This window comes from Hippocampus zosterae, chromosome 3, assembly GCF_025434085.1.
Source record: "Hippocampus zosterae strain Florida chromosome 3, ASM2543408v3, whole genome shotgun sequence".
NCBI lineage: Eukaryota > Metazoa > Chordata > Actinopteri > Syngnathiformes > Syngnathidae > Hippocampus > Hippocampus zosterae.
The window spans coordinates 31027023-31050846 of record NC_067453.1 but is presented as its reverse complement, the minus strand read 5'-3'; the positions used below and the strand labels follow the sequence as shown (position 1 = coordinate 31050846).

General features: G+C 56.8%; 4 protein-coding genes across 4 annotated transcripts in view; 1 reads left to right on the top strand and 3 right to left on the bottom strand.

The window, feature by feature from the left end:
• LOC127598003 (pinopsin-like) overlaps positions 1-23824 on the top strand; it is a 143708-nt gene that overhangs the window by 102366 nt on the left and 17518 nt on the right. The window lies entirely within an intron of this gene.
• Positions 392-4648, bottom strand: LOC127597999 (G-protein coupled receptor 22-like). Its single transcript, XM_052061454.1, has 3 exons — positions 4348-4648; positions 2947-3571; positions 392-2658 (listed from the first exon to the last, which is right to left on the bottom strand). The coding sequence occupies exon 3, from the start codon at positions 2645-2647 to the stop codon at positions 1358-1360; it is 1290 nt and encodes a 429-aa protein (XP_051917414.1). The 5' UTR covers positions 2648-2658; positions 2947-3571; positions 4348-4648; the 3' UTR covers positions 392-1357.
• LOC127597997 (HMG box-containing protein 1-like) lies at positions 10525-16043 on the bottom strand. The gene is made up of 11 exons (XM_052061452.1): positions 15934-16043; positions 14807-14931; positions 14508-14688; positions 14015-14135; positions 13830-13944; positions 13066-13184; positions 12452-12608; positions 12230-12374; positions 11887-12150; positions 11672-11813; positions 10525-11567 (listed from the first exon to the last, which is right to left on the bottom strand). The coding sequence occupies exons 2-11, from the start codon at positions 14877-14879 to the stop codon at positions 11550-11552; spliced, it is 1335 nt and encodes a 444-aa protein (XP_051917412.1). The 5' UTR covers positions 14880-14931; positions 15934-16043; the 3' UTR covers positions 10525-11549.
• LOC127598000 (cAMP-dependent protein kinase type II-beta regulatory subunit-like) lies at positions 16728-23545 on the bottom strand. Its single transcript, XM_052061455.1, has 11 exons — positions 23047-23545; positions 21870-21905; positions 21603-21655; positions 21073-21156; positions 20637-20743; positions 20345-20498; positions 19834-19935; positions 19626-19700; positions 18879-18947; positions 18507-18642; positions 16728-17643 (listed from the first exon to the last, which is right to left on the bottom strand). Exons 1-11 carry the CDS (start codon positions 23372-23374, stop codon positions 17510-17512), a joined length of 1278 nt encoding a protein of 425 aa, XP_051917415.1. The 5' UTR covers positions 23375-23545; the 3' UTR covers positions 16728-17509.

The window sequence follows — 23824 nt, the reverse complement described above, 5'->3', positions numbered from 1 at the left end:
CGACGATAACAATCAAGATTAATATGAAATGTATTATTTTGTACTAATATTCATTCGTCATTTGCATAGCTTGCAGATAGATAGAGAAATGGAGAGATTGATCGATTGATAGATATTTATAGGCGTGAAATTCTGAGTTAATGATTGTTTCGTATGGGTGAACATGACTTCCAAATCATGATATGGTTTTATTTATGTTCAACACAAGGTCCTAACTTTGGAATTGTATAGGTTACGAAAGCCCCAAGGATAAAATTACCCACGTGTCCGGAATTCATTCTAGCTAAACAGAGTGACCTCGAGACAAGTCAATGAAATGAAAGGCCGGCACTCCCGGCTCAAGATGGCGGCTTAGTAGTCTCACTCACGCGTCGTTGCTCACGCGCCGGAAGCTGTTAATACTGGTTCCGAAAGTCATCTTTTACAATTCAAAATAAAAGGTCAGCGCGTTAGCATGAGCTGACTTTGGCTATGTTTGAGGATCGAAGTTGGGAAGGGCAAAGACGACCGAAAGCGTGCGGTTGAGTCCAGGGGATTTCTGTCTCGGGATGATTCCCCGCAACGAAGAGACTCCACGGTGCTGCCTGCCACGTCAACGAGAGGACGATTTTTCAGTGTTTACTATTCAAAAAAAGATTAATATTAATAAGAAGTCGCTTGGGCTCACATTTTGTATGCACCTCTGCTGAAGCAGTTGATGAGAGGCGTGCCAAGTCTGCTCTCTCTTCGGCAACGTCAAAGCTTCGAGGTCGTTGCATCCTATTAGTTCACCACTAGATGGCAGTACATTTCACACACCCGATCTTAAAGTCCGAGTTTATTGATGCTTACTTAGGGCTCACAAACACCCGGTGGTCCGCAGGCCCGTTTAAGAACCTGTGTTCAAATTTGAATGGAAAAAAAAATAAAACATTCTTCTCTTGCTTGCCTAACCATACTCTCAAGTCAACTCATGTTTACTTTGAGCGGATCATCATCATCAGTGATGATGCAGACTAACGATCCAACTTGCACAGAATACTTTTCTTCGTCCAGGGTCTCGACCGCGATCCGGCGGCTGTCGCAGAGTCACAAACGTTCGGCGGGGGAGACAGAAAAGGTTCTCGCGCTTTCGGTGAGGAGAGAGCCAATCTATTGTCGAGCGATCTACCGGCCGTCCGCGCGACGCCTACTTCCTCGGCTAAGTTGCACACGTATGGCGTACGGACACAAAGTGACGAGAAGCCACACAATAGCTACAGTACTCGTCCATAACTAGTCATCAAGGGCGGCGTTGCACACGCGACTTCCAAAACGCTGGCTTGGGACGGACGGTTCCCCTGGCGAAGCGGCGCCTTTGGCCGCGGGCGCCTCCTTTTCACCGCGCCTCGTCGGGAGGCGGACCTTTCCGCCGGGCGTCCTTGTCCTCGAAGGTCACCTTTTTGTTCCTGTCGGGCTGGATCCAGGAGTTGCGGATGACGGCGTCGTCGGGGGCGGGATCGGCCTCGATGATGGACACCACCCTCTTCTTCATCTTGCTCCTCAGGACCTTCTGGAACTTCTGCCTGGCGAAGGCGTAGAGCAGCGGGTGGAAGACGGTGGTGCCGTAGGCCATGACCAGGAAGCCCAGTCTCAACTTGAGCATCAGGTCGCTGGGGCCCAGGCTGAGGATGAGCGCGTTGAGCACGGTGATGGGCGTCCAGCACAGCAGGAAGGTGGAGACGATCAGCAGGGACATCCTGAAGACCCGCCTCTGCCGCTCCCGCCTCTCCCGGTGACGCTTGACCGCCCGGCGCAAGGCGATGATGACCGACACGGAGGCGCGCATGCCCAGGGCGGTGGGGTTGCGGCCGCCATCGCCGCCGCCACTCTGGGACGCCTCCCGCTGCGGCGTCATGGCCGTGGCCGACGGGCACTTTTTCCGCCGCGCCTTCTTCTGCGAGGCGTGGAAGCGCGCGCCGATGCGAATGTTGAGGGCCCGCAGGATTTTGGAGTAGGTGATCAGCATGACGGCGGCGGTGAAGAAGAAAATGGGAATTTGTGCCAGCAGGTGGTAGTAGAGGCCCGGTTCAGCGTCGTAGCGGTCGGCGCCGTCGGCGCGTCGCTCCCCCAGGGTCTGGTTGAGTCGGGCGCGGCCCCGCGCCAAGAAGCCCGCCTCGGCGAAGGGGACCAGGAAGCTGACAAAGGACAGCAGCCACACGGCCGCCATGAGCGCCAGGGCCCGCCGCGCCGTCAGCACGCGCTTGGCCGGCTTGACCGAGATGTCGTAGCGGTCCAGCGTGATGGCCAGCACGTTGGCGGCCGTGGCCACGCCGGCGAAGGACACGCAGGCCTCGTGCAAGCGGCGCAGCGGGGCCGCCTCGCCCCCCGGGGAGAGCAGCACCGCCGTGGCGGTGAGGGGGATGCAGCAGAGGCACACCAGCGCGTCGGCCACGTGGAGGTTGACGGTCACCATGTTGCTGACCGAGCTGATCAGGTTGGACTTGAGGCAGTAGAGGGCCAGCACGGTCAGGTTGGAACTCAGGCCCAGGAGGATCTCCAGCGCGAGGAAGGCCGCCAACGACGCCCGCAAGCCCGGCGGGTAGCCGGCGGGCGCCGGATCGGCCGCGCGGCCCAGGGGCTCCTCGTCGTCGCTCACCGTCACGTTGCCCATGCCGCCGATGCGCATTCCGCGGTGGCCTTCCGGGGAGACAAAGGGCACGCGCGTGTGTGTATATATACGTAACATTTCGATGTGACTTGAAAAGCGCACGCTTCGCTTGGCGCTCGCTTGTGCGCGTCGCTGCTCTGCGCGCTCGAGAAAGTCGCCTTTGCTTAGCGTAACGTCCACGCTCGTTTCTTTGAGCAAGTCGGCGGGCTTTGGCGCGCTATCCGACTTTTGTTGACAACCGCGTGACAACCAACAGCCGAGAGTTTCTTGAACGGCGACGCGCAGATATCTCCAAATGAGCTTCCGGGAGGACTTACCCTTGCCTGCGGCACTATCCGAGTCGCGGGCTGGTGGAATCGGGCCAGTGAGCGTCGCGGCCGGACATCGTCGGTCTTTTCCTTAGCGGGCGGGCGCGCGCCCGTCCGGCCGGAGGCCTGACGACTTTCGCTCGGGTCCTTTGAGAGACTTCCGGGGGACCGGCTGCTAGCGCGCTTCTGCGCTCGGGAGCGGCTCGTGGTTTTGTCCCCGTTCCAGGAGAGACGTCCAATCAAACAAAGCGACCCCTTGCGCCTCGTATTGCGAGAGCGCGCCGGTCAGTCTGCGGCGTGTCCGCGATCGGCGCTTAGGAGGTCGGCGCGTCCGGCCGCTCGCCGCGGCCCATGATGACGGCCCTGCCCCGAGGGCACTCACGGAGCGGACCTTCGCCGTCCGCCTCTTCTATCCGCACGCGGGATCGCAGAGGCGTCGCACCGGCGTATCCGAAGCGGCTCCTACGCATGCCTGAACCCTCGCCGACGGCAGATGGCGTGAGCGCAGCGGATTAGCGGCGCGTCCGATCGGCGTGGCGTGCGACCTCCGTGACATTTGCGAGAGCGCAATTTATCGTCGTCCCCGGGGAGTTGGGAGAGAGTGGCATTTTTCAATCCTGCATCTTGAGCCGGCCTGGGGAGAGAGAAAGAGCGACGACATGGATGAGAGGGGAGGGGCTACCGGCGAGGGGTTGCGTGGCTCAAAAGAACATCCGCGAGCGAGCTAGGTCTCATTTGCATGGCAGCGGGGCGAGCTTGCGACGTCTCGCCTCCGTCCCCGCACGTCGCCCGCTAACCCACCCCCTCCCTCCCCCGTATTTGGGGACAATTGACAATTGATTTTTGCCACACAAATCAGTCGGCGGAGAAGCGCCGGCGTGAAAGGATTTGGCCGACGAAGCGCAATATGCCCCGATGTCGGACAGGCGGAATCAGGCGCGCGATTCCTCAGACAAGTTGTCAGGCGGACGCAGCAACCCACGCGAGTCCTTCTCCAAGCCGGGATCGACGCCCACCGAGTCTTCCGACTGATCGCTGTCCAAAGCGCTTCTCCTGTCGCCGTCGACTTTGGAGTCCAAGGCGGACTCCGCGCTGGCCTTTCCGCAAATGGAAAGGGGGCTCTCCATTTGGCCCCGACAACAAAGTGCGGCGTCCCGTCCCGGTCATTTTTCGGGAGACGTCCCCCCTTCCATTTTCAAGTCCTCTCGTTTTTCTTTTGTTCTCTTGTCGAATCTCGCGTCACTCTCTGATTTGATTTTTCTCCCGCACATCCGCCGCACGCGCATCGGAGCGGCTAGCTTCCGTCCTCGAGGCTACGAGTCGCACGACGCAAAAGACGCGACCGACGACGGACTCGTCAAGGAACGAGCCGCGAGTTGCCGCGGTCCAAAGGCGGACGGACGCGCTCACCGTCGACGTCGACGGATGCTCCGCTGACAACGTCGCTCGTTCTGACGGGAGATGGCGAGGGGGTCGGTCGGCGGCGGGCTTCTCCTCCTCCGCCGCGCTCTCTCATCCACGCGGGCGGCCCGACGTGCGAACGCTCCTCGTCGTCCGTCGGCCGTCTGGACTGGAGTGCGAAGCGCGACGCTCCCGCTCTCTACCTCCCTCTCTCTCACTCCCTCCCTTCTTCCGTCTCTCTCTTTTACTGCGGAGGTTTGCGGCGCTCCCCCACTCCTGATTGGTCTGCCGTCATGGCTTTAACCCCTTTTGTTCTCACTCAATCCGGCCACAAACAAATTCGACAGTAGCAAACAGCAACAATGAGCCGACATTGAGCGGTCGGGCTGGGAGTCCTTTTCAAGCCGCTAATTATCTAACGACCAACAGGTGTGCGGCTGCTGGGTAAAGCCCCACAGTGCCACCTGGTGGTCACAAACCGAAACATGACAACCCTCGCCTCTAACCCGAATGCGGAGGCCGAAGCTTCGAGTTGGGAAAGTCTCAACTCAACTCGAGCGTATTTCTCGAGCACTTGAAAACGACCGTCGCCGTCTTCAAAGTGCTGTGCGGGGAGCAAATATCAGACGTGCGACAATAAAAGAAGTCAAAAGAAAGACAGCGGAAAGCACAAAACAGTCCAAAAGGAGGACAATTTGGACAATGAAGGACGTTTCTCGACATTGTCTTGTGCGCTTTTAGCATCGATGCTACGACGGCGCCACAAATGTGATTGGTCGAGGTCCCGACAGACGTGCGCCGCTCTCGTCCGAGCCGTCCGAAAAGTTGAAGTCGTGAAGCGCCGGCGCTCCGGCGGTATGATTTGAAACGGTCGCCGCGCGACGACCGAGGACAGCGAAGGGCCGCTCGATTCCGTGCAAATGCTACGCTGGCACGCTCTTTCGACTTTTCGAGCGGGGTTATTGACATTGGGGGCTGCTTGTCAAACAAAACGGGCAGTGGGCAGAAATCACCCCCCCCCCCAGGCCCCCCACATCGTCACATTGCTCCGGGGCCCTGGAAAGTCAACCTCTCCCCTTCGGCCATTTCCACTGGCAAGAGCCGACTCGCACAATGTTCGCTCTTGCATCGCCGATCGGCGACGACGCTTTGATTTGTGCTCTTGAGGACGGCGCTCAGACTGGTCGCCCGATTAAGAGCGGCAAACGACGGGGCCTTGACACCGGGGCAACCGAAGCGGGACGCGTGCGCGTCGCCGATTTCCGCTGATGAACGACGCGACGGGCCGCCGGCCTTGGCCCCCGGCGCACCGGCGCATCATCGCTCAAGATCCATTTGCGGAGACTGCGACGGCCAAGGAAAATGCTGCAATTTGCTCCGCCATTGCCAAGAATCCTCAGCGTTAAATAGACAAACGCCTTGAATGTTTCATTCGGCTCTTCCTCTCCGTCATTGCTCTGCACTGACCGATACCACCCCCGGGTATCGGTCTGGGTATAAGCACCGGGCCGCGCCGCGCCACGCCGGCCCCTTTCTTTCTCCCTTTGGTTGAGCGCCGCCGCGACAGGCTCCGGATTGCCCCGGCGACAGAACGAGGCCAATACGGACGGAGTGGCTCCTTCCCAAAAAGCTGTCCCGTCATGAGACGCCGTGCCTATTTTATCTCGCGGCGCCACCGAACGAACAAAAAAACGCTCGCGGGTATTTATAACACTGTCGGCGCATTGGCACGCGGACGTCGGCAATTCTGCATCGATGCGGCGGCAGACCAAAATAGACGACGCGGCGTGTCGGAAAAAGTCCAGGCCTCCTCATCTGCGGAGGTGGAAAAAGAAGTAAGGAGCCTATTTGGTACAAAGTTCAGGTATCTGTGTTGGAATGGGGGGAGTCGGGGTCAAAGGTCATCAGAAAATGGAAAGAAGGAATCAAATCGGCCCCAAAGCGGAGCTTGCCATCGCCGGTGGCGCACGTTGACGCGGAGGCCAGCGCCAACGAGGAAGAGGTCGGCGGGTGTTGGCGGCCCACGTCCAGGCTCTGAATCAGCGCCAGCACTTTGAAGGGCCTTTCGGGCCGCCGTGCGGGCGAGCAGGCTCGCGGCCAGGAAAGCGGCGAGCGCGGCGGCGGTGCCGGCGCTGCCGGCCCGCGCGCAACAAAGAGCCGCTCACATCGGCGCCGCGCCTTCTCGCCATGACACGCGCCCCGCCGGGTCCAAACAATGCCGCGGCTTTCGCTCGGCCGCCGCCAACTCCCTTTCGAAAGCGGGAGACAATTTCAGCCTTGGCGGACGGCGAGATTCGCTTGCGTCTATCGGATATGTTTCCCGATCGCGCGCTCTTTAAAAAAACACCCCAAAAAAACCCCACGTTTGCTCCCAATGGAACGCTCCACGAGGACGCGCCGCTTCCTCGTGGAAGGAAGGCGAGAGGAGTCTAGCGGCACATTCAAGTGCGCTCAGATTTTCGGTCGTCATCCGAGGCATCAAAAATTGGACGTTTTTGGTGGAGAACGGAGGTCGTCGAGGCTGTGAGGTTCGGCGACCCCCCTTCCCCCCCTCGAAGGCAACCGAGAGGCGCCGGACTTCCCGTCACGGCCGGCCGGCGCATCCGTTTGCGTCGGCGGTGTCAGGCGAGGCGTGGGAACGCACGCTGGGGACACGGCGCCGGCGTAGCGCGGCGAGAGCGGCCCCACGTACGCGCTGGCCACAGCACGTACAGTCGGCTCCTCCCCCAGGCCACCCGGCCGTCGGATGTCTCCTTTCGGACCCCCCCCACCCCTGGGAACGGTTGTTCCCGGAAACTGCGCAGCTGCTCTCCTCGGTCAAACTCTTTCATCGCGGATGAGGGCCTCCAACTTTTGTACGAACACAAACAGATTGTCTTTTGTGACCCCGACCCCCCCCCCCTCAAAACGTAATCGCTCACTCGGCTTTCTCGCCAGCGCGGCGTCTGTACGTTTCAGAAGACGAGAAGAAATCGACTAGTGGCGCAGCTGATGAGAGAAGACGATTGGACGCGGAGAACTTAGCCGCTCACCAAAAAGGTGCCGCGTGACCTTTTGGCGCAAATTAAAATGCGTTTTTTTTTTTGCGTTTCCGCACAGAAAGGGAGACGTGGGAGGGGGGGACGGCACCTATTTATTGGGGACGCGCATGCCGGTGGTATTTCGGGGCTTCTTTTGGCACCATTTCCATAAATAGAGCGCCGTCACCCCCTGCAAGCGGCGCTTACGCGTCGGCCGCGACAACTCCGAGGAGGACAAAAATAGCTTTGCTGCAAACGGAGTGACGAGCGCCTCCCGCCATGTTGCGACGCCTCTCTTGAGAAAAAAAGCCAAACTAAACATGCTTGACATGACCACTGTTTCATGTCACCACAGGTTGAAAGAAAAAAAAGGACAGTCCTGACCCTATTTTGGCAAAGCCAGGCCTAGAAAGTCCATTTTCAAATGGGGGGGGGGGAACCCGAGCGGCCCCCCGACGCACTCAAGTCAAGTACAGGAAGAAAACAAATCTGGTTGGAGTCAAGTCGGTGGTGTTTGCGCTTGCACTTAATTCAATCGATCGATGGTGCGCGTTTGGAACGTGAGAGCAAAGCAGAGTACCCGCAGAAAACCCACGCGGACGGACGTGATGACGGAAGCGCGCTTTCAGAGAAGCTGACGGACGGACCCATCGAGCAGTTTGACGGGCGGCCGGGAGGGGGTCGGCCAACGATGTGAACATCCTCAAGTGCGATGCCGCCGGCTGCGATCGCTTTGCTCTCCCTGCGCGCGGACGTCCGCCTTAGACGGACGCCGACGGCATTTTCCCGCAGAGGCGGCGACATGCGCCAAAAGGCAAACGGGTTCCATTTCCTTTCCAGCCCGCTTGTGTGATGCGTCGTGACGGAGCCGCTTTGATTTTGGACAGTCCCTTCTGTGTCTTTTTCCCCCAAATGACCGGGCGCGCCCCCCACCCGCGGCCGATCAGCACTCACCTCCCGTGGATCACAGCGGGCGCCGCATGATTCTGGCATTACGAGTGCCATCGACAACACGCTTGCCATTTTGGCAGCCCCCCACTCTGAAGACTTGAATGTAGTCTGCATCAACGGATGAATGAATGAGGGAGATTGCCGAGAAGTTGCGTTTCGTCCGAGCACGCGCGGGCGGGCGGGCGGGCGCCAGAGATGGCGAACGGCAGATGGCGAGCAGCAGCGGGCTCTTGTCGGCGCAGCGTCACACGCGCGATTGAGACAAAAAAGAAGAGACGAGACGAGTGCGGCGAAGGAATGGATGAGACGGGGGCCATCTGTCTGCAGCGCTCCACCGAGGTGTTGTTTTGAAAAGTCCCGCCTGCGCCAGTTGGGCCGCAAGACGCCGCGCGACAGCAAAAGCACAACTGCGCTTTTGCCTCCTGCCGTTCCACGGTGACACTTTGCCATCCTCTTTTTTGGGCCTTTCCGCGACCGACGCTCCGCAGTGGCCAAAAGCGTACTCAGAAAAAGCAGGTGTAGCGAGAGCGCAAAACGCGCAACACAACGAGGTCAATAGTCAAATAGTCCATGAGCAGGGAGAACAGCAATACCAGAAAACAATACTCCGACACAGGTGCCATGCAGAAGAGACCTTAAAGACAAAATTAGAGATTGGCAGCAGGTGCGTGCCGAAGTCCGCTAATGCCACCTGCTGGCCAGACCAAAACAGGATCATGACACCTTTGACCGCTTTCAATTCGCAATTTGGATCGCCTTTGGTCTCCACTCGGTGCGAAGCAACAATGCTTGCTTTACAATTCTGCAGTCTTAACTTGGACATTTCGGGGGGGGGGGGGGATTCTTTTTTCAAAAGGGAAAACAAAATGTTGAATTGAATTCAAAGTGAATGAAATGAGGGTATTTGGTCCAAATGAAGACTTTGATGAGAAGATGAAATTGGAAGAAAAACAAAAGGGGGCCTTCTTGGCCAGGTGTGCCTCGGCACATTTTGAAACGCGCACTTTGTCTCTTCTCCAACCGTGCGACGACGAGCGCAGAGTAAAAGTCCTTCACGGCGCAAGCAGATGGCGTTTTGCGTCTTCTTCGCGACATTCACAATGCTGGCGAGCTTCTTTCTTTTCCTTTCTTTTCTTTTTTTGAAACGCGTGGGCGCGGAAGAAAACAAAAGCCCGTAGGCAAAGCGCCCCGGCGCCGGCGCTGCCGTCAACGTCGCGTCTCGTTTCGGCCGCAAAACATCGCTTTGGATTCACGAGTGGCCAAAACGCCGGCGAGCCGAGCGCCTTCGGCGGAACCTTCGAGTCATTTTGGATCCCGGAAGTCAAATGAAAGCCGGGGTCGGGCGGCGCTATCCGGGCTGGGCTGTCTGATCAAGCGATAATTGGCGCACCGTTGCCCTTCTTTCGTTCAGTCGGACTTTTTGGAACAAACTCGTTCGGATTTTCACGGCAGGAGATGCCACGGAAATGCAACTCGCTCCCCGAAAGGCCTTCTCGTCACAGTCGCGAGGCTTCCATTGAATCGTCCAATAACTTACAGCACAGATGACGTTTCTTCCCCCTCCGCACAAAACGAGAGGAGGCTTCGGGCAGAGCCGCTTGGCCGGCGAACGCCTCGCTCTCACATCCGTGCCATCTTTTGCCGAGCAAGTAGCCGACAATCAATCAGCCGGACTTGGAATTCAGCCGTGTTCTTCAAGCGTTTGCGCCCTCTGTCGGCGGCACTGGGAATGGGCGACTGAGCGACTGGCCGTTGGTTCGCTTCATCTTTGTCCCACGAAAATGGTGGCAGTCGGTCGCCCAGTTCTCTTCCCCGTTGTGCGGTCGTGTGCGCGATGCCTTGTCAATCTCACGGTCCGTTCGCCCGCGTCAGGCTGCTTCTCTCAGCCCTTGCCGATTGATTTCAAGTCCCGAAGCGACGTGGTGGGAAGGGGGCCTGGGCGCTTTTCCGCCACGTCCGCCCACGGCTCTGAGCAGCCCGGTACCGTGGATCGGGGACGCCTGATCTACTTGAAGAGCTTTCATCAGAATCTCTGGTGAACCTTTGGCGATGTCACCGTGCCTCATGAATGACGGACGTCCGCGTCAATCATGTGAACGGGTGAGGTCACGCAAGACCGTCCTTTCCATTCTCTTGGAAAACAAAAAAAAAATTGCAACGTGCCACCGTTGGCGACAGAAGTCATCCGAGCACAAATGAGACGAGAGAGCCCATGCAGGGTTTACAAAAAATGATTTAGAATATGATACAAAGATAGAGGGGGTGCAATTCCCGGCTGTGAAATCTGTACATTATCAACACGGTTGCGACCTGAAAGCGCCAACGCGGCTGTCGGGCAGCGGCTGCGTGGCGCCAACGCATTCCCCCCCCCCCCCCCCCCCATTGCAAACATGTTCAAGCTCCATTTCATTGAGGACGCCGCAAAGACAAGATATTGACTGTTTGGAGCAAACGTGGCCTTCCAAGAAAGGCCGGGCCGGGCGGGCTTTGTTCAGCTCTTCAACAACGTCCGGTGCCCCCGGTGCCTCGCGACGCCACGTCGGGGAGGGAAAGCGTCGGGCTGAAGTTGGAGCAGTGACCCGAGCCGGTCGGGGAAGGTCCTTTGTGACGCCGGCTCACCCGTGGGACGTTCCCGGCGGGCTTCCATGAGCGATCCTCAACTCTGGCCGCGGAATCGGGCGTTGGGGAAACGAAAAAGATGGCTTCCCGCCCGGCCCAAATATCTTGCCTTTGTAGCGTATTCGGTGAAATGCGGGCGGGACGGTCGTCGTCCGGTTTTAGCGCCCAACCCGGCGACCCGCCTCCTCTGGACTTGTGGGGATATAAAGCGCGATGGGGGCGCTCGTTGGCTACGCGTGGCGGGCGGATGGCGGAAAAGAGGGCGGCGCCACATTCTTACGAAAAGCGAGCGTAAGGCTTTGCGCCACCCGCTGACAAACGGCACGCGTGTCCGAGAGTGAAAGGTGGCCGTGCAATCCCGCTTTGGCGAGAGCGAAGCGCGCATAGCACCGCCGGCTTATAGCCGGAACAAAGAAGAAGAAGAAAAAAAAAAGGGCAGGAGGTCGATTCCTAGCCAAGGAGGCGTACGAGGTCCTTTTGCGTTAGCGACAGAGTAAGAAAATCGACGTGCTTGGTTAGTGATGACTTTCCGACGCGGGCCCCGCTTTGGGCTTTCCGTGCGAAAGGCGCGGCGGGCGGAGACGACGAGGCGAGCGGCGCGTCTCCGTTGGGGGAGTCTTCTCAAGTCTGCTGGGAACCCTTTCCAGGTCACGGGACGCACACACACACACAACACACACACGCAGCGTGAGTCTCGGGGCCGAGGCGACGGCAGGCCAAAGGCACACCTGGTCCGCGCTTACCGAGTTGGTCCTCTTGCGCTTCCAGCAGTCGGGATTGAGGCGCTTCTGCTCCTCGGCCAGAGCCTTGGCCTCCACCGTGTACGAGCGCCGCTCCTCGCTCTTCATCTTCTTCCACTTGTCGCCCAGGATGACGCTAATGGCTCTGCAAGGCAAGCGGGCGGCCGTGTCTGGCAAACCGTTTATGGACGGCGGGGGTTGTGGGGGGGCTGTCTTACCGGTTGTCTTTCCCCGGGTACATCTGCGTGTACTCCACTCGGTACTTCTTGGCAAAGAGCATGAAGGCGTTCATGGGCCGCTTGCACTTGGCGGGCGCGGCGGCCGAGGCCTGGCCCCTGGCCGACCGGGGGGAGGCCGAGCGCTCCGCCTTGTCGCGGTCCGGACTGGCGCCGTCGCCGCCGCCGGACAGGGAGGTGCGGCGCTGGCGCGCCATGCTGCTCAGGACGTACACCGCCGACGAGTCCAGCGGGGTGAAGTCGTAACTGCGAGGCAGACGCGCAGGCGGGGGCGTTGGCCGGCCCTCAACTCGGACGGACGGACGGCGACTTTGGGCACCCTTACCTTCTGAAGGTATCAAAAACCACCGAGTCGTCACACTTGATGGCGTCGGGGTGGTTGGGCGGCAGGCAGGTGTCCCCCAGTTGCATCTCGTAACAAGGAATCCCGTGATGCACCACGGTGAGGCTCGGATAAAAGGAGGCCCACCCTGACGGCGCAAGGTGCCGTGAAATCACCGCGGCGGCCGACGCGGAGCCGCGCGAGCGGCGACGTCGCCGGCCGTACCTTTGCCCCGCACGAAAAAGGGATGGTCCAGTCGGCATTCGGCGCTGAGGAGGCCGTCTTCGGGGGAGCCGGGGTCAAAGGTCAGCTGGAGCACCGCCTGGCCGTAAGACAGCGTCTCTTCGTGGCCGATCAGCTTCAAGCCCTCCGAGCCAAATCTCTGAAAGGGCGCAAAAGGACAAATGCGGCGCAGCTCCTCCAAAAGGAACGAGACCGCGTCGACGTGGAAGCGACGACAAACGGGGGCATGTCAGACCAAAACGCAACGCTGGCTGAGAAGACTATCGGGCAAAAATAGGACCCCAAAGATGGACAAAAATTGAACGATCCGACCATCAACAGCCCCGTGCTTGTTTTCAGATGGGGAAAAAAAATGGACTGGTCTTCAACAAGGGGTCAGCCAAACTCGGCCCTCGAAAACCACACGAGTAGACTTAACCCACGCCAGAGAGGGAACTGGCAAAGAGGGCAAGAATTGACGAGAATTCCATTGGGGTTTTTTGAATGGCGGCACCCGGCGTTCCCCTCGCCAGAACGGGAAGCGCCTCTTCGCTAGCGCCTCGGCCTCAAGACGAGCCCCGCCCTGGCGTTCGTCGGGCGAAAACCAAGCAACCAACCTGAAGCAAGGAGCAAGACGGCATCAGGCTGTCGTCGTCCCAATCCTCGTCGGAATCGGCCAGCTCGTCGGCCTCCTGCCACTCCACGTTTGGGCCGCGATGGAAGCGCAGGCGGGTTCCTGCCACGCACCCAAACGTCTCAGCGCCGGTGGACTTGGCACTACATTTGCGGCGGGCCGCCTTTCCCTCGTGGCTTCGGGCTTACGAATGGAGTGCGCGACAAGCTCGTTTGTGCAAAAAAGGGGGGGGCCGGCGGGGGGAGTCGCCGAGCCATCGCTGACGATGGAAAAAAAACACGACCGAATCGGATCGCATTCGGACAAAAACAGACTTAAAAAAAAAAAAGACCATCGGGCAAATGCGGCAAAAACGGGGCGGCGCCAATCCGGGACAGAAACGGATCCGAATCGGACAAGGACCGAGCCATATGTCGGACGCAGAAACAAAACAACAGCAAAAATCAAACGCAGACCAAACTTCTTTTGAAGAACGGCAAAAAAGATACATTTCAGACTTGGGCGCGAAAGCTAGCAAACGCAAAGGCCATTTTGGACTCGACCGGCAAAAAATGTTTGAAAAAACGCTAACGTGCGAGAAGAACTGCAAATTTCTGGCAAAACAAGCCACGATCACATATAAAAAAATGAAAGCGGAGGGTGAACGGACTGGTTTGCCGCGCTTGTATTTGACTGCGGCGCTCCTCGCGAGCGGTTTTGCCGTCCGGAGGGAAGGAGCCCGGCGGCGGTCGCGTATGGCGGAGGAACCTTTGAGGAAGCAGTGCCAGGCGGTGGACGGCCACGAGCGGGACCAGGCCATGTCTTCGTCGTCGGAGAAGGACGACGACATGGAGAAGACGCCCGACTCGGACTCGCTGCTGGCCTGCGGAGCGGGGACGTATGGCGTCAGAAGGGGAGCGGGAGCGGCAAAAAAAAAACAAAACAAGAGTTACCCTGACGCGCCTGCGCTCCCTCAGGTGACCTCTAGAGGGGGTGGGCGCGCTGCTGGCCAGAGGAGGGCGGGCGTAGGAATGGAGACTGTTGCTGTTGCCGAAGATGTGCACCGGAGACGATCTGTCGGTGCGAGGAAAGAGCACAACAAAGGCGACCCGTTGAAAGCCTTTTTTCCGCCGTCCCGCACTCTCAACGCAAGCTAACGCGTAACCTGGAGTTAGCGTACCAGTGAGCTAGGGCCGTTTTTGCTGTCCAAAAAATCTTGGCTTTCAAAATATATATATACCATATATACAATTGTTGGTCAAAATGACAATGCCCCCCCCCCTTCCACCAAAAAGACAGCAGCTGACAAGAAAACATGGGGGGGGGGGGGGGAATTATTCAACTAGAATGGAAAAAACATGACAAAAAGTTGCGGGGTCCCAACCTCCACTTGAGCCAAGCGCTCTCCCCGCCCCTGCCCCAGAGCCAAAAAACAAAAGGGCGCACCTTTTGTAGGGGGCGTCTTTGAGCAGCGGGCTCTGAGGCCCGGTGGCGATGTTGGCCAGCTCGGCCAGCCAGCCGCCGCCGCCGCCGCCGCCGGGCTCCTGGTGCGACACTCCGGCCCCCAGCCGGAAGGCGCCGGGGGACCTGCGGTCCTCCTCCACCTCCCGCAGCTCCGGCATGTCGTCTGCGCGACGGGAGATGATGAAAGCCAGCGAGCGACGGCCGCAGGAAAGCCCCGATCGGGAGGGGCCGACAGAAAATTTGAAACGCGGGCGCAAATGCGAGCGGGGCGCCTCCCTTACCGAAGTCCATGTGGCAGCCGGGCGAGGACGGCGAATCTTCGTGACACTTGAGCGGGTCGTACATCTCGTCCATCGTCAAGCGGCGGAGTGGGCGTCAACTCGCTGGGATCGCGTCATCACATCGCCTGCTTTTGGGGCAAAAAGGCAAAAGTTAAAAAAAAACAACACAGGCGACCGAAACATGCATCGGCGTCGTTTCGACTCTCTTCCTTTGCCGCGCGACCTCTGCCCAAGACGCGCTGTTGGGCTTGCGTAGCGCGCCCGCGGTGGCCTCTGTGGTTTCCGGACATCGACCGTTTTACTCCGACGTTCAAACCTCTAAATGCCATGAGAGCAGTTAAACATGGCAGAAAGTGCACTCAACGTTTTGTCACGTGAGGCTTTTAAAGAATGAGTACGAGGCTGAAGGGGGACGAGCTCGGCATTCGCCGACGTCCAGCCCCCCCGAGTTTTTGGACGCTTGATTTTCACACATGCGCAGAGGAGATGCGCAAATGCCACCGAGAGCGAAGGCCTGCGGGGCGGGGGCGAGGGGGGGGGTCTTGTTTATAAAGTTGTGAGGTTTCGTGCGCATGCGCACCAGAGCTCATTCATTCCCAACTGCGCAGCCCGCTCGACAAACTGCTGCCAAAGTGCCAATTCCGCCCTCGTCAAGCCGAACGGACGACGCCGTTACGACACTTTTTCAAACGAGTACCTGGAAATGGCGGAAAGATGGAAAAGGGCGCTTGTCTCGGTCCTTCGCTGCCTTTTCGCCGTAAACAAAAGAATGTCAACAAGTTGGGGCATGACGCAACCTCGCTGCCTGGCCCCCTCGCTAATGAATGACATCGGGACACACGATGTCAAGCGACTCGAACGGCTTCCGCGACTTGCCTCGCCACATTTGCATAGCTGGCAGTGACATAAACAAGGCGAGCGAGGCGACGCGACAGGCGGAAAAACACACACACACACACACGACGTTCAACCCGCCGTTCGCCGTCCAACAACCGTTTGACAACCTCGCTAACGTCTCTCGGCGGCGACGCAAACACGCGGCGTCAGCGGTTGTCCCCCTCGATATGACATTGGAGCTTTATTTCTTCGAGGGCAAGACCAAAAAAAGTAGGCGAACACTCACTTACCAGACGCGTCGCCATTAGGCAACTCTGTGGTATTCACTCGACGGCTCGGAGGAGGTTCTCCAACTAACTCGTTCCATTGGAGGACTGCGCTGTCACTAACTCAAAAGCCGCGATTCTATTGGATACTGCGTCTGAGGAAAATATTTCAGGGCGGGGTGAAGTTTGTTGACCGTCGTCTGATTGGACAAAAGTCCACCGCTGTTACCGCCCTCAAACAGCTGATTGGCAACAACGTGAACAATACCGAGTTGTTTTTTTCCTTCTTTTTTTTTTAAAATCGCCAATGGGGCAAGTTCTCAATCGAGTACGCTATGTGCCGGTACACCACCTACTACTACTACTCGTTCACATACGAATACATGCTTGGAACCATCTGGTGATGACGAGCGCGTTCAGACCACAAATCGAAAACCATCATGAGAAAAAGCAGTCAAATTGCCCGGAAGTCCGCGTGCATTCTTGTGCCACGTGACCGACCGTGTCCACGAAAAATCGAATGTTTTGCTTTATCTTTGTCCCAATGATTAGATTTCTTCCTTCTTTCTGCCTGATCGGAAAAGTCTGTGTTGTTTGTGTTGTCAGCGGCTCACTTATGCAGTATACCCGCGTGTCACCCCTCAAGGCGGCCGGATAAACGCAAGAAAAAGCTGCGTGACAGTCTCTTGCTTTATTAGAATTGGTGATAGTCAAGTAGAACACACACAGCGCATATATATTGGACAAAACGAAAGTTGGAACAGATCCTTCAAAGTAAAACAGGAAATAATAATAATAATAATAATAATAACGCAAAGGTGGATTTATTTTTTATTGACAAGGAAAGTGAAACACAGTCATCATGACGGCTTAGTGAACTGGGTTTGCGGTGAAGAAAACGAAAGGGATGAAACGAAAAAATGGTCACGTTTGATTTGTTTTCATTTGAAGCGGACAACACCCGGAAAGGTTCACTTCTATTCACTTTCAAATTGATTGGCGCTCCCGAACATTGTTGTCGTCGAGGTAGACATAAACATCGTCTGGCACGCACACACCCCAAAAAATCAGCAGGACTTGGAGCCCCCCCCCCCCCCCCCCAAAATAAACATGGCCACACATGAGAATAACTGAAGCAATTGCATGTACTTCCTTCCGATGAAATTGGACAACACTGTGTTGGCAAGTCTTAAAAAAAAAAAAAAAAACTAGCGGTAGCCGCTATCTGTCTGAAGTTTTTTTGTTTTTTTGCAAAAGAATACTAGGAGGCCACTGGGCACGCACATTTAACACAGAAATATAAATGTTGAGGTCCCATCATGTTGACATTCTGTCTGAGGCAAAAAAAAAAAAAGAAGAAGAAAAAAAGAAGTGGCTCTTCAGCCAACGCCGGAACCAAAAGGGGACAGCAACCAAGGTCAAACGCGGACGGAAAGGGCGCGTCAAGCGACTCCGCTTTGGCGTACGTGACTCGACTGCAAAACACCTACGTCTCGTCGTGGTCGTCCTGTAAGAAAAGCTGCGTTGGTTTCTTTCGCCCTTTTTTTTTTGCGGAAGCGGACACGGGAGGGGCGGGCGAAAAGCCTTCCGCCGAGCGGTGTCAGGCGCGCCGCTGCTCGATGTCGGCGCCGCTTCCGAACAGCGTCAGGAGCTGCTCCTCGTAGTTGGCAATGTTCCTTTTCATGATGTCCATGCACGGGCCCAGGAGACGTTCGAAGGCTTTCACGTCCATCACTGAGGAGCGCAAGAAAACGCCGTTAGCCCTTTGCGAGATGCGCGCGCAAGCCAGAATACCTTTGCCGTATTTTCAGAACATCTGCTCGCTAAAACGGGGGAAGGCCGTTTCCATCCTCCCTCGGTCCAAAGCGCCTCCAAAGGCCGCATCTACAAATGCTTTTTTTTTTCTTATCACGGTTCAATGTTGCAAACGGCCGCGGAGACATTCGCAAAGAGGTTGTTTTTCTCGTCACCACCCCCCCCCCCCCTGTCCTCCCCGGCTCCTTATCTTGATTTGAAATCGGAGAGGCAAACGGGCGCCGTCGTTCTCTCTGGCTTCTTTCATCTGGAGTCTCGCCTCTCCTTTCTCTCCAAACAGCCTTTGGTGGCTTGGTCACAGACTTACTTGACTTTGGGGTCAGCCGATCCTCCATCGAGCATTTCCAGTTGGTCCAAAATGCTGCGGCTCGTGGGAGGAAGCGCATCCCTCCTACTGTGGCACGGCTTCTCTTTTGAAGATCCGACAATTTGTTTTCCAATCTTGAAAGGGGGACGGCCCCACTTTCCCACTGCCTGGGGCCCGCATGGCACCGGACGCCATCAGAGGTAGCGAGAACTAAGCGGAGGTTCCGAGGGGGTGGAACGAACGTTGGGCGAAAAAAAACAACCCTCATTTCTATTCTTTGGCTTTGACTTTGACTCGGACTGCATTCTTTGCGTTCTCTGGGCGGCCTTTGTGATTTGTCCTCCTTGCTCCGCGTACAGCGCTTGATTTGAAAGTCGAGTCGACTCCAGTTGGGAACGCGCCGCCGCACCGCGATGGCAAAACGCCACTTGAGAAAAGCGAGGCGAGCGCAGCCCCGTCCCGGAAGGGCATTTACCCAAGCATTTGACGCTCCCCACGGCGTAGGCGGAGGCGGCTCTGGGCTTGTTGGTGACCAGCGCCAACTCCCCGAAGTACTGGCCCCGGGAGCACGTGGCGATTTCCACTTCCTCTTCGTCCTGCTCCTTTTTCGTCTGCAAACGGAGAAGAAAGCGCGCTAAAGAGGAGCGTCGACACAAAGATTTGGGGATTTTGGGGGGGTCCGGCCAACGCGAATGCAATCAAAGCCCTTTAGTTTGAACTTCGGTCCTTTGGGCAAGGTCATCTCTTGCAGATGATGAAGCCGTACGGGCCTTCCCGAGTGCCGTCGCACAATTAAAACCGAGGGAAAAGCGCAAAAAAAAGCGCTTCTCCTCAGCGTGAAACTCACCCTGCTCCTCTTCATGGTGATGCGAACTCGGCCGGACTCCACGATGTAGAAACAATCAGCCGACTCGCCCTGACAACAAAACAAGGTCATTGCAGATGTTTTATGATTTTTCAATGTAAAATGTTTCAGAATCACTCGACAAAATAATGCCAGCATATTCCACATTGGCGTTTGTCCCCCGGGAGCCATTCTCGGGAATTTGCCGAATGGCTCCGAAATTCCTGTTTTGTTTTCTTCCGTTCTTTATGAGGAGGCCGCAAGGTGGCGCCAGAGGCCGTCTCACCGGAAAGGAGTACTGTACTGCGCATCGACGGCATGGAACTTGAGCGTCCGGGTGCTGCGGCTCAATCAAGAGACAATCTTTGATCATGGAGAAGAGCTCCGTTTCGCTTGGAACGAGTCTCCTGCATGGACGCGTGCACTCATTATCCTTTTTTTAACTCATGTCATCTGTAAAACGCTCATGTTGGAAGATCCCGCTTTGGGATTTATGGACAAATTAAAGTGTTCGTATCGGCGATGATTAAAATATCCACGGGGGAGGCGCCAACACGTGTCAATCGTTCATTCTCATGTTGTATGTTATTATTTAATGAAGGAATTATTGAACAGCGACATTTTCGATCTTGAGCGATTAAAATGTTTACTTTTTTTCAAATGACAAATAATTTTAAAAAATACACGGGGGGGGGGTTGCTGATGGAGACATTTTAATGAACCGATTTTAGGATGCGCAACAAATTTTACCTGCGCAATAATCCGCTGCGAGTCACAGTACACTTTAGTCGAGATCACATCCACCACTTTCATCCTCTCGGAAAGCTGCGGACAGACAAAATAAGACAGGAAATCAATCAATACAGTCAAGAAAAGCAATAAGCTTTTTTTTTTGTGTCACGGCATGTCGCAGCCAACCAAGCCGCCCCCCCCAACCCGCAAAAATAAGGGTGGCGACCTCCAGCGATGTGAGCAGCGGAAGCGTTTCAATGAAGGCCTCGTACAACTTCCTCTTCTTGGCGTTGTTCTTTACGATGATCCTCCGAAACGTCAGACGGTCCTGGGGAGAGACAAAAGAAAAAGATGGGAAACATTTTGGCCGCTGTGTGGACAACTTCCGTTCAAATCTGAAGCCAGGCGAGCAGATTGTCCCGCGCACTACTGCCCCCTCGTGGCTCACGTGGTTAGCCGACACTACTCGAGGTTGACATCTACGGCGGGTGGGCCCCGGAAAGGTGAAAATCTGCGCCCGTTACGGACGCATCAGAAAAAAAAGACATAGAAATGCTTGAAAAGGCACGATTGCAAAACAAAAATAGGGCCAAGAAGCCGCTCCCAGCCACAACTCAGGCCCAGGTGCTCGGACGCACAGCCAACTAACAGCTCAGCTCCTCACTCACTGCCCCCCTCCCCCCACCCTGAAAGCAGGGAGGCTGCGGAAAAGCGCTTTCTCTCTCCATGTCACTCACGAGGCACCAGAGGGCTCCGGGCAAGGCGGCCACGACGGTGGCCGCCCTGGGCGTGTTGTACATCAGCGCCAGTTCCCCGAAGCTGCCGCGGTTGTCGTAGCGACCCACCAGCTTCTCGCCGCCCTCCACCTTGACGAGAACGCTGAAGGTCCCCCTGAGGAAGGGGGGGGAAAAAAGGGACACACGCACTCGGGTTAGCCTGTCGATCGCCAGCGCTTGGCGCTAGCTCGCTTGCGAGTTTTCGTCTTTTTTGGCCAATGCCTCCGTGGCTGAATTTGTCGCGTGACCTTACCTCTCGATCACATAAAAGTTGTCGCCGTCATCATCCTGGTCGATGACGCGCTCGCCCTCGGCGCAGAACTTCTCAAACATGGCGTCCAACACTTGCGCCATCTCTTCCTGGGTAGGCAGAGAACGCAACGTCGGTCATCCCATGCCGCCGACGTCTTGGCCCGTCCATCTCCTCTTCCTTTGGCTTATCGAACACTTCTTGCGCTCTCTCGGCGACAGCAAGCACTCCATTTCGGCCCGCGACGACGCCTGCATTGTTGTTCTTGTTGATTTTTTTTTCTGACGTCCTCCGACGGCTCGGTCAGGGCGAGCCCCAATCAGCCCCCAAAACCGCACCTCCGCACATTTTGTAGAAATTGGTTGCCCCTTTGGTTCTGCTTTGAGCAGAGCTAAATGTCGCCGGTGTTCTCAACGCGTGGGACGACGGGGGTACTCACGGGCTCCAAATTCTTGAAGAGAAGAATGTCCCGACACGCTTCCTGGAGTCTCTGTCGCTGCTCGTCCGTTTTGGGGTGGGCGACCTGCACGTTCCAATCGGCGGCGCCAACAAAACACATCTCATTTCCCCTTCCGTTGCCCCGAAACGACGGGAGCGCCGAGACGCCAATGCCGAGCCCACGTATTTTTTTTCCTCGGGCAAATACGTTGAAAGCTCCTCGCGAGGACGGCGCCGCGGACTCGGAGGCCACGCGCTACCAACGGCGGGCGGAAACGTGGATCGTGCGTCACAGCCGTAGAGAGAGAAAAGAAGGCACGCGCACCCCCTCCGCAAGCGCTAGCGCGGAGGCCAAATGCCGAACAAAAGTCCCTTCAAAGGCAAATTTCAACGTACTTGCCGGTCCAAATCTTTTGACTCCGCATTGGCAGCTCTGCGCTTCCAAAGTAACTTGGCAATATTGTTCAATGACACAAATAAGATGAGAGCCATCGATGACGAGGAGAAGAAGGCAGCCAGTAAGGCGCTTACCCTGGGCTCTTTCTCGTCATCGTCTTCATCGGGGTTGAAGGCTTCGGCACACACTGTCCGACGAAAGGCCAGCGGGTCAAGTTCCGTGCGTTTCGGCGGCGGGAAAAGACGATTTGAAAGAAATGGGGAGAAGAAAAAAGCAAGGTGGACACCAAATGAATGAAAGTTGCGCGCAAAGGCGCCGCTGCGTCTCTCCAACGGGGACTTTGGATGGAGGACGGCAGGAAAAGGACGGACCATTTGCCAAGTGGCCACGCCGGAACTCACCCGACGCTCTTCTGATGAATCTGTTTATGGTCGGCGCTGGCAAAAGACAAGAGAAATGCACAGTCCAGTCAACGGCCAGCTGCTTTTTCTTCTGTTTGAAAGCTTCACCTCATTCAGACTTTTATATGGAGAGCTCCACGAGGACGCCGCAAGTGCTCCTCCGAGTCGATTTCCGAGACGCGCGACGTGATGAAGGCGCAATGGCCCTCGCTTCAGTGCACAAAAGAAATGAAACCAAAAAAATGAGGCTTTTTCCTGCCTGGTTTGGATGGCTTACGTTGATAAAGAACAAAACAAAACCAAAAATGCAAATGTTCTCTCTGGTCTCGCTGCAGCTGCACACCTGTTGGTCGTTAGGTCATTAGGAGTGCTTGAAAAGGACTCCCGGCATGGTCGGCTCATTGTGTAGCTGTTGTTGGTTTTTTTTTTTTTTGTTTAATACTTTGGATTCGTTTCGTTTTCAGGACTTTGTTTGTTTAGGATTTAGTTTTCTGTATTTTATCAATATACTTCAAGTTCACCCCGCAACTCCCCCCTGCCTGCTTTTTGGGGTCCCCCACCACCTCACGACGTGACAGTAAATACGCTTGCTCGAAGTTTCGACATGCTGCCAATTCAGACGATCGGCTCATCAGCGACCCCTGCAGAACAGCCCGAAAACGAGCTCGAAGCAAGCCTGTCGGAGGGGGAGGGAGACCTCGAAAACGGCGGCGCCCGGGCCCCCCTGCCGGATGGTAACAGAAGAAGAAGGCTGGGTTAGGCCGGGTTGAAAATTACCCCCCCCCCCCCCATCAGGGTGAAATGACGGGGAGAGGGTTCACCACCCAAATCCGTAACTGAAGCAGATGGAAAAGGGTGGCCGTGACGTCGACTGCGTTTTCTTTCTTCGGCCGCATTGTCTGCTGAGCTAACGTCGCTCCGCTCACACGGAGCTGTCAAAACAACGCACCCCTGACGCCCGCGAGCCCCTTGAGCGCATCTACCGGCTTTTTTTTGCGACTCACGGCGCGCTACGTCACGCACATGCTAGCCAGCAGCCGGCCAATTGGGCCCGCGAGAGAGCGACAACTAACGAAGACGTCCGAGTAGCATTTGATGGCGCCTCGTGCCGCCGGAGCGGAGCGCTCGCCGCGCGCATTACGGTGGCATCCGCGGCGGAGGAGAGTCCAGCACCGACCTTGAAATTCTTCCTCGTCTTCGTCTTCTTCTTCTCCGTTCTCCGAGTCGATCTGCATGGCCTCGTCGAGGAAGTTGACGGCCTTGCCGGCGGCCCTCGGCGGCGGCTCCCCTCCATGGTCGTCCCCATCCGGGCCCGAGAGCGCCCGGCGGCGGTTGCTGCTGCTGTTGCTGCTGCTGCTGCTGCGGCGGCGGCGGCTCTCGCGGTCCTTGAGGCGGGTGAAGTACTGCAGGGCGAAGTCGAGAAGGTCCCGCGGCTGGTTCCTCAGCACTTCCACGGTGAAGCTCTGCAACAGCTCCGTCAGGCCCGCGGGGATTTCTATACTCATTCCTGTAGGGCGTCGAGAAAGGCTCGAGGGACAACGGCGGGGGCGGCGACAGCAGCAGCAAGATTTGAGAGGGCCGTCAAAGATGCGCTTTTTGCTCGAGAAAACGCCTCCTGGGCCCGAGCGGCATCATCAGCATCCTCGCCTTCTCCTTCCTCCGACGATGACGGCTGTGCAGGAAACCCACGCATGTGACCCGGGTTTCCATGGCAACGCCCCAGCCAATGACCGCGGACGAGCCGCGCAGCTCCAACAAAATACCGGATGCGGAAATAGAAAAAGGCAACATTTGTGAGCGAACGGCGTGCCACCTGCCGCCGAAACGCCTGAATGTGCGCGTCATACGAGGCTCGCCTCACATTTGCCAAAAGATATCTCCATGATGCTCGAGACTCTTGGAAAAGCATCCTGTGGACCGAGGAGTCCAAAATGGAACGTTCTGCAAGCCGTGCG

Bases quoted from the DNA above. Each gene is read 5' to 3' on its own strand.
- LOC127598000 (XM_052061455.1), bottom strand. From the start codon at position 23,374: ATGAGTATAGAAATCCCCGCGGGCCTGACGGAGCTGTTGCAGAGCTTC. The intron at 20,499-20,636 runs GTAAGGTCACGC...CCCCTTCCTCAG, and splicing joins AACTTTTATGTGATCGAGAG to GGGGACCTTCAGCGTTCTCG. The intron at 17,644-18,506 runs GTAAATGCCCTT...TGCGCTCCTCAG, and splicing joins GGGGAGCGTCAAATGCTTGG to TGATGGACGTGAAAGCCTTC.
- LOC127597997 (XM_052061452.1), bottom strand. From the start codon at position 14,879: ATGGACGAGATGTACGACCCGCTCAAGTGTCACGAAGATTCGCCGTCC. The intron at 14,136-14,507 runs GTGCGCCCTTTT...TCGCACCGACAG, and splicing joins AAAGACGCCCCCTACAAAAG to ATCGTCTCCGGTGCACATCT. The intron at 13,945-14,014 runs GTAACTCTTGTT...CCCGCTCCGCAG, and splicing joins GGGAGCGCAGGCGCGTCAGG to GCCAGCAGCGAGTCCGAGTC.
- LOC127597999 (XM_052061454.1), bottom strand. From the start codon at position 2,647: ATGCGCATCGGCGGCATGGGCAACGTGACGGTGAGCGACGACGAGGAG.